Here is a 9201-nt window from a genome sequence, read left to right as displayed (position 1 = left end):
TGCGTCTACAGCGTGATTTAAATTTTATTTCGGAGTGGCGTTTTCTGAATGGCCATGTTCTGAATGAGAGAGTAAGACAAAAATTATGTAGTGTTCGAGAAAGCGTGACACTGTGAACTTTTCTTATACGTTATATGACAACGCTATTGCTCGCTTTTATGTGATTCGAGATCTGGGAGTGTATATGGATCCTGTATTTAATTTAAATGACCATATCATTGCTATAACGAATGCATCTTTTAAAGTGTTGGGAGCCATTACACGTGTTACACGCAATTTTTCGAATTGAATTTGCGTTTTACGTTTGTTTTGCTTAGGGTGCCTCAATGTCCTCCCGTTTAGAGTGATGCCGCCCTTTGTAGTACCCGATGCCGACAGCACGCGCTCATGGGGAAAATACAAAGAAATCGACAAAAACAAAATGTCGCCATAGCACAGTCAGCGCCACAGACGCGTGCAGGGACACGCTCTTTCACGCGCTTCTGAACAAAAAATGAATGTAAAAGTGGGAACAAAATGGCCAGATGTCTCCACCCTAAGCAAGGCGCACATGAAGGCACCCTAGTTTTGCTCACTCGTGCGTAGTAGTATTGAATACGCCTCGGTGGTGTGGAATTGTATTAGGGTTACAAATTCATGTATCATCAAGCGTGTTCAGAGGAAATTCATTGGTGTACATTATGATCCGTAATTTTATTTAGACTCTTACTACAGTCATGATAGAGTACGCAGACTGATAAAACTGGATTAATTACATAACATAATAATACACGATTTGAAGTTTCTACACAAGGTCACGAATGGAATTATTAATTCTTCTGTAAGACTTAGTTGCATTTACTTACGCGTTCCTCAAATTTCTTGCAGATTGCATTTAATGTTTTATTCTTCTCATTTGCCTAGAGCAGAACCCATGACACGGCTAGAATTAACGTATAACCATTGGCGACGTGCGCGACGGAAAGCGTCGCTGTGGTCGGCCTTCCACGATTGGCCCAAAAGCTGACTATGCCGTCGGAAAGGGTATGCCATCGACGGAAATAAGAGGAATGAAAGAACTTCAGTTTCGACGGTGTTGGCAGTGTTGCTTTGAGAGCGCAATGATTTTAGGCTTCCACCGTGCTATTTACAAACACCATCGATCTTGTTGTTTGCAAGGTAATGACGTCACAAAGGGGAACCATAGGAGGGCGCCACCAAAACATCTCGCCGCTAATAGTAAGCCGATTGCTGTGAATAGCAGGCTTAATATTTTTGATGACGCGCGTAATTTAGAAATTTTGTTGATTGTATTGTCTTGCTCTAAAGTTTCTCTTCTATTCATATTTTTCTTACTTTGTTGCATACTGACCTGCAAAGTACACCACTCAAAAGGTTTCGGGCTGTTTGTGGGCCTCTCAAAATAAATGAGTGAATGAACGAATACTCCAGGCCGAGATCGCGGCTGGACCGGCGGCACATTATCAATTATGACGTCAAGGCAATCTAGTCGTCTATCCACATTCACGCAACAAAACGGTGCGGAAGTCTATATACTTTGTTTCACATCAAGTTCGGACGCAGGCGACACCGCGAGCTGACGGGACCAATCAAACAGCCTCGAAAGCGCACTAACATCTTGTTGTAGATGTGTCTATACGCGTTCCATCATCGCTCAACCAATCATGTACAAGGAAGGGCTCGTGTCTCGCACTTTGACACGTGTCCTGCGTCAGTGTTCGGACAAAACTTGCGTCCCCAAAGACTGAACACGAGTCACGCCCGAACGGTGGCGCGGCACACGTGCCCAATGTGCGCAGGTCTCCCGTAGCAGGACGACTTTGTTTCTTACAGCTGACAGTTTAAGAAACGCAGGGCGGGGCGGGTACCTAGCATCCCATTATTGCCCCGCAGCCAATGAGATTTTGGCAAGGGCAGATAAGAACACCGGAGGACCAATAACGGCATAAGGAGCGATGTCCTGTTCAGCCACGATCGACGTTTTTTCCGCCGGCAGGTATTAAGAATCGGTGTTTTCAAGGGTAACTGACTAAATTGTCGGTTATCGAACGGCTCCTTCATTGTAGCCACTGAGAGCTTCAGAAACACGGGGCGCGGCTCATTACGTTTAACCGGGAAGACTACGTCATCACATCATCATTAGATGTGGCCGGGCAGGCCTTCGCGGTATGGGTTACTTACCCTTCTGCGGCGGGGCCGCTTTTCTGAAAAAAAGATACATTTTAACGTTCTCTTGCGATTATGACTCCTCTCGCTTTATGATTGTTCCTTCTCCGATCCTGTTGGCTAATGCGGCCATTTCACTAGCTGCAGAGCATTACGAAGTTGTTAGGGACCCGGACGCTACGCCCTAGGTTTCTTTAAGCCGTCGATGTCTAAAGAAACATGAAATGCCTCTTGAATCACTTGACGAAGCATGATAATTAGAGAAGTCCCCTATGATTTTAATTCCTTGACGTCTTCATTATTTTTGGTTATCCAAAAATTAGAGCACCGCAGTTGGCTTGAAATGGGGCGCATAGTTGCCACTGAAACACTTCTCTGGATGGCTGCTTGAAGAATAATTACCGAAATCGGCGTGTCTAAACAAAATCGTAAAGGTTAATCATATTTTAAGCATCTGAATCTGTTGTAGGATATGTTTTCTTTTTTTTTTTCTTCTGTAGCCTCTGCGATGGTAAAGGTGGAGCGAAGCACAATAAAAACTGACGTTTCTTTAACAGGCCGATAGTAGTATTTTAGACAATTGGAGCCGAAATAAGATTTCCGAATAATGTCGCTAACTGAGCCTTTTTGATTCTTGTGGTCGTCTCTATGATAAGTAAAGAATGTGTTTTTTGTTAATATTTTTCGGAATGGTGATCTTATCTTAAAGACAAAAGCAGTGCGTCAATGATAGTGAAGTAACCGCGGAAAATTGATAAGAATACTTGACGATAGTATTCTATGCTTACGAAAAGAATGCAGGTGACGGTTACTGTACTGATAAACCCATCCAAAGTTCAAGATCTGACATGGGCGAAAAACCGCTATTTAAGCGCTCTTTTTTACCTCCCAGCATCACTCATCGAGGGACATCTTAACGTTCATCATGGCCGGTTCTATGGTATTTTTCGCACTCTGTGCCTTCGCCTTCGTGTCGGCCGCAACTGCAGCTGATGCACTTTCAGTCGTCAAGGTGGACCAATGCACGGGTGAGTCCTGCTGCTCTTGCCTCTATGTTTGCCGGGAGAAATACAGTTGTTCAATACAAACATAAGGGTATTTGCATAAAACACCGGCTTTAGAAAAATAGCAAACTTGAAATTTATACAGATAAAGAACATTGTTGATAGCAATCTTAACATTCACATTCTCTAAGTACATTTTAAATCCCTAAGCGCTTTTATGTTTGTTTTAGAAGTATATTAGTATGAATGGTGTTCAATTTGTCGACCAGACAATGCGATTTCGAATCAGTTGAATGCGATCATTTCTACACTTTCGTAAGTTTATCCCTCAGCGAAAAAAGTAGAAACGACCTGAGAACTCGCATTCCTTAGTCAGTTTACACACGGTTCAAATATAACCCCACAGGCATACGATCAAAAGCCGAAAACAGATTGGTAGAATATTTCAGTGCCCCAGACATAAATATATAAGAAATGTCGCATTTTCCATCACTAAAGGTAAAAGAGAGGAACACACCTTATTTTTTAGCACGCACGCAAATCATCTACACATCGTTTCATGAAGCATCGCATATTGCATTTAAATATTTCCTTTTGCTAAGATGGCATCTAGAAAAAATAAAGGAACTCCATAATCTTTGATAAAACTTTAATCTGGGTTGGTTTAAACAGATATGCTCTTCAAAAACGGTTACCTTTTGCCTGAATTACAGATGGGTCGACGAAGAATGTGAAGGAGGTTCGAATGACACACTGCGAATCCCTTCCCTGCAATGTCAAGTTGGCCGACAAGCCTCGCTTTGAAGTGGACTTCGTCGCAGGTGAGGAAAGAGACTATGCAGCTTTACATAATAGAATACATACATAATTAACAATGTAGATACATAACTGCTACTCTTTGCTATACAGTCTCGCGTAGCGTGCAGAGTATTTGTTTTGTAGAATGTTGTATTCTTTTCAATTTTATAATGATAAGTATGTCACATTTTGTTTTTAATCCATTGAGGTTTGTTTTAGTCTCCATGCATGTCTAACCCCTTATGACGAAAAGCATGGGTGGTGGGACTGATGAGAAGAAGAGTTTCATGTGGACTACGATAATACGGTTATCGCTTCAGGGCATGAGGAAGTGTCGATCTGTGGAAGATTATAAAGAATACAGCCTAGTTTCTGTTTCTCCAACTTCTACAGACGCAGAAGGAACTCAAAATGTACGAGAGAAAACATTGCAGTCGTTTTGTTTCCGGGCACACACGGCCCGTTTATGATTCCATGCACTGCTAGCAAAAATAATATAATATCACAAAAAAATTTATATTCCCCACATGTTGATGCCGTTTAGCAGATGAAGCCGCAATTAGATCAATCGGGGGCACAGACCTCGTCAAGCCACACTCCAGTGGCTTTTTGTCTGTGCTCCCGACATCACCATCCTTGTAGGATGTGGTGTCAAATAAATTTGATTTGATTTGATTTTTAAGTGTTTCATAAAGTAAAGCATTCAAATGCAGATATATCCCTCGTTAATCGCTTAAACATTTCAAACCTTCCTCGTTTGACACATCTGTGTTCCTCGTGTTCCGGCAGTAATGCGAATATGCAGCCCAAATTATTATTCTAGCGTGATGTCTTCAGATTGCATACAGTAATGTAACACTTCATAATCCTGGTAAGCATACACGGGCTAATTCAGTGATATCTACAAGAGAAATAAACAAATAGAGGTGCGATCTCTATATAAATTTTATAGAGAATATGTGAACCTCACGATCAGCAATTATTGTTATGCCATATGAAAATGTGAAGGCGTATTTCTCAATAGCAAAATTTTCAATACCTCGCTATGCCATGTACCAATAGATTAAAAAGACAAACTTTAAATCAAGGCGCATTGAATGGTAGCTTTAGGGTAATTACAGACTATTTTATTTTGAGGAGAATTAACATAATTAACGCTTATAAAATACAATGGAGCATTTTGTTTGAAAAATTATTTGCTGCGTCAGCAGTAACAACACCACAGTGAGGTTTAGTAATGTAATGCAGCCAACCAATTACTCTGTCACAATTTTTTTTTAAATATCGCTGTATTTTCAGCAAATATACCCTTTGCATTGAAAAATGTGGGGCTGGGGTATCTGTCAAACTTATAGCAGGTTAGACAAACACATAAAAGGTATAGCGTTTCTAGAAATTTGGCGCCATTGTGGCTTTAGCCTTACCTGTTTGTCCCCTGCCCCATCTCGTTTCCTTATGGTATTCGGCCTAGACAAGGCCTTTTCGTCAAATATGTCCCTAGAGAGCGGTTCTTGCACCGCGCCACTTAGAGGTAGTAACTGTAATTTGAAATTCGTTGCGCTTTCATTAGGTGGAAACAGCTTGGTAATGTTCCTCTTATCTCTGTTCTTGTAGAGAGGGACTCCAATGTGATGCGCGTCAAGGTTCAAGGCCAGATTGGAGCACTGAACCCGGAGAATTTCCCAGGCTTCAAGAGCGACGCGTGCAGCAACATGGGTGTTGAGTGCCCACTTGTCGCCGGCAAGCAGTACACTGCCAAGTCTCAGCTCACGATGTCCCCTACATTCCCGCCGGTAGGTTTCTCCTCACGCCTTTTATTTTGACGCTTTCTTTATTGTATGTAGAGTTTGCTTTTTAAGTCCGCAGTATTCGGACTCAACAGCAATGCTCTACAGCCCCAAAGTTCGCAGATTTCCAGACACAATCGTTTCTGGTCAGAAAAGTAAAACTCGATGCAAAGTATGAATCTCGCCGAATGTGGACCACACAAAGCCCATTTTCACGAGGTACAGGTTTATTATTTAAAAAGGCGGTGGACGGTCTAGCGTAAACATTTTATCTTCAATATCTAAGTTCTGAAAAGTCAGGGTGAGTCAAGGAAAGGGAAACAAGCTCTTTTTAGGGGCGAAGCTCCTTAAGGTAATGCGGATTCTTGGGCGAGTTGGTACTGACACTTGGAGAACATAATAGCGCTTCACGACAGGGACGAAGGGTGTGTTGTCTCGTTCCTACCCTTCGTCCCTGTCGTGAAGCGCTATTATGTTCTCCTTAGGGTCTAGCCTTGGCCGTCCGTCCGTCCGTCCATTCGGCGTCTGTGCTCACATAAAAAGAAAAAAAATGTTTGCGCAGTCGACAGGATTCGAACCTGTGCGGGGAGACCCCAATGGATTTCTAGTCCATCGCCTTAACCACTCGGCGACGACTGCGGGACGAGTAGGGGGCTCTGTGATGTGGTAGTAACTCAAGAGCTGGTGTTTCTGTCATGGATGAAACGTTGCATGTAGCCGCTCAACGTCTATGAAGGAGGGCACTGCTGTCAAATGCGTATATAATCGCGTTAAACTTTGCATGCATTGGCTCAACGTTTATAGACGAAAGGGCGCTGCGGTCAAATGCTCAAATGCGTATATAACCACGTTCCATACCACACATCCTCTTTCTGACATGGAACGTTGACTTAAGCGGTGGAGATGCGTTCCCACGGCTTCTAACGGACCCACGCTGATCCGCTATAGGAACCACTGGCTTTGCATTTCACCTACCATAAAGCACCAATAATGAAGTCGAAACGCAACCCGGAACTCAGCACTACCTATGAGCAATAAAAAAAAAATCAGCACTATCAGCACTACATATGAACATTAAATCAGTGTCATCAGCACCACCAGAGCTTCGCCCCATTCAGCATCGTTCACCACGCGGAGATGCGGTCATTTTTCATTTTTACGAATTCAGTAAATTCATGCATAAAAGATTAGGAAGGATATCAAACAAACGAAAGGGACAGACAAATATTGATATCAATGATTCAATTCAATGATAGTAATCCAATAAGCGTACTTATTCGTAATTTACTTTAATTACGCTGAGCTTGGGCATCAGACGAACCAACAATGTGTTAGCACCCTCTCTTGGAGTAAACAGTCTGAATGTTTTTAAAGGCGAGTCATACACGGGACCCAGATGATGTCACCGTTGCTCCTTCGTTTCTTAAAGTAAATTGGTGAATTTGGGAGTCAAGGTAAACAAATTCTGAACCACAATTTGATTAACAAAATAATGAAAGAACTAATCGTTACATAAATTAAGGTAGTACATTAGATCCGCTGAAATGCGTACTACACGCAGTAATTTATTAACGTTTAAATTTGAAAAGGCCAAAGCGGATGTCGAAACACTGGAAATAATTTATATATTTTCTTCACTTCAATTTTTCAGACTCAAGCAAAGGCCATTTTCAAAGGTGTGGATGCTGGAGGAGAGCTCTTCTGCTTTACCGTACCTGTAGAGCTGAAGCAGTAGACTTGTGCATTTGAATCGAGAAATAAATGAATTTGACTGATGTTGAAGCTGGCTTCGTGACTTATAGTTTTGGTTAGCGAAACGCGGTTGAACCTCTAGCCGTACCTCCAAAATTCATTGAAGCAGAAGCTCCAGTAAACACATGAACATAAGGATTGTCTTATAATGCTTCTGCATAGTGAACATGCAGGTTTAAACAATAGGAAAGTTTATAAACGCAGTAATTAAAAAAAACACTAAGCAAAGGAAATGGGTAACCTGGAATACAAGCTGAAAAATATGCACAGCACCTCTACAAGATTTTGATTTTACAGAAAATTGCCACTTAGTATTACGATGCGAATATCATTTTTCTTGATTAAGCTGGTTAGCGTGGCACTCTAGGGTTGAAGGGTTACTAGGAGGCAAAATTAAAAATCAAACTTTCCTAGTAAAAATCATTATATAAATGTGTACAATATGACGACATTCAAGACAACAAAATAACCATAAGCGCCTTATATAATTCATACGATATCTATGTTGATTGGCCACATAATTAATAAAATGTTTTATTTTCTAATAGTGTGGAGATTTAAAATATGCATACAAGTGAACATTATATTTCGAAAAGTGCATTGAAGAACCTAATGAATCAGTCATAAGAATCAATTTTCTTAAAGAATATCTGCAGGTCACCCATTGGCGTTAGTAAAATCGGTCCACCGGGCTCTGACAAACGTTCCGCACAGTACATGTTATCTATTGGTTGTCGATGTATCACTGTTCTGTTTGAATTTAAACATCATTGCGTCGTATTTCTATCTTCATATTTTCACTCTTGAGTATGGTCATTCACGATGATGGGGATTCTTAAAAATCTTAGCAATTTTATATTATTAATTGATTTTGAAGTGGGGAGAGCGCGTGGTTCAGCCTATTTTTGACATTCGCGCTTAGTTCACACACACAAAAAAGGACTCGCAAGACGATTTTCTGTCAACCTAAAAAAAGCCCGGTCAACAGACACGAACCGCGCGCAAGCTGTGATGAATTTCTTGTGTTACACCTAAATACCCCGAGAGTTTATTGTCATTCATAAAATGCCAGATTTATGGCCCTTACAATAATCAGTCATTAAAACATTCACGACATATCTACTAACATTCAGTATTTATACCGGCTGATTCATCAGGGGGAATGTGAGGGGTCGCTACCCCGTGGACCAAACCCTCACTCAGCATTTAGCGCTAACAAGTTACAACTTTCTGTTCAAATGTCGGCATACAACTTTCAAGTCTGTATTGCGTTAAGAAAATATGTTAATTGGCAGAATCTTACAATAACCTTGCATTCTTTTATTACGAAGTACTCTGTACATGGTATTACACGTCTAAAGTTATGTACTTTAAGAGGGAAACGAGCGAACGGAAGCTTCATATATTGTTGCCTATTCGGGCGCCTAATTCGCACGGCAACATGCCTTCGACAGTATTCCCTATATTACACTTATTTAAATACTAAACTGACAGTGTGGCAGGAGTTACGCTCCGGCCCGATTAATCAATCACAGGCCTTTCCTCCCCTGACGCAACTCTCTGCGCGTGGTTATGGGCGTGAACGTGATCACATGACGAAGGACAGATTAAACTGGTCCAACGAGCACGTAGTTTTCACCGCTCTGTTAGCTTAGGGGTTGGCCATAACCTCCGATATCTCGAGGCGCGTGCGC

The 9201-nt window shown here is 41.6% G+C and overlaps 1 protein-coding gene across 1 annotated transcript; it reads left to right on the top strand.

Annotated features, from left to right (window-relative positions):
- The first annotated feature begins 3046 nt into the window (after positions 1-3046).
- Positions 3047-7537, top strand: LOC8054086. Its single transcript, XM_002434454.3, has 4 exons — positions 3047-3194; positions 3884-3991; positions 5583-5761; positions 7407-7537. Exons 1-4 carry the CDS (start codon positions 3092-3094, stop codon positions 7488-7490), a joined length of 474 nt encoding a protein of 157 aa, XP_002434499.2. The 5' UTR covers positions 3047-3091; the 3' UTR covers positions 7491-7537.
- The last annotated feature ends 1664 nt before the right edge of the window (positions 7538-9201 follow it).

The sequence above is a fragment of the Ixodes scapularis genome, unplaced genomic scaffold (genome assembly GCF_016920785.2).
Source record: "Ixodes scapularis isolate PalLabHiFi unplaced genomic scaffold, ASM1692078v2 PGA_scaffold0__279_contigs__length_252992795, whole genome shotgun sequence".
Classification (NCBI taxonomy): Eukaryota; Metazoa; Arthropoda; class Arachnida; order Ixodida; family Ixodidae; genus Ixodes; species Ixodes scapularis.
This window is presented reverse-complemented; position numbering and strand designations above follow the sequence as displayed.

Excerpts from the sequence above, each read along its gene's own strand:
- LOC8054086 (XM_002434454.3), top strand. The coding sequence starts at position 3,092 with ATGGCCGGTTCTATGGTATTTTTCGCACTCTGTGCCTTCGCCTTCGTG. Across the intron at positions 3,992-5,582 it reads TGAAGTGGACTTCGTCGCAG|AGAGGGACTCCAATGTGATG; the intron begins GTGAGGAAAGAG and ends CTGTTCTTGTAG. Across the intron at positions 5,762-7,406 it reads TGTCCCCTACATTCCCGCCG|ACTCAAGCAAAGGCCATTTT; the intron begins GTAGGTTTCTCC and ends TCAATTTTTCAG.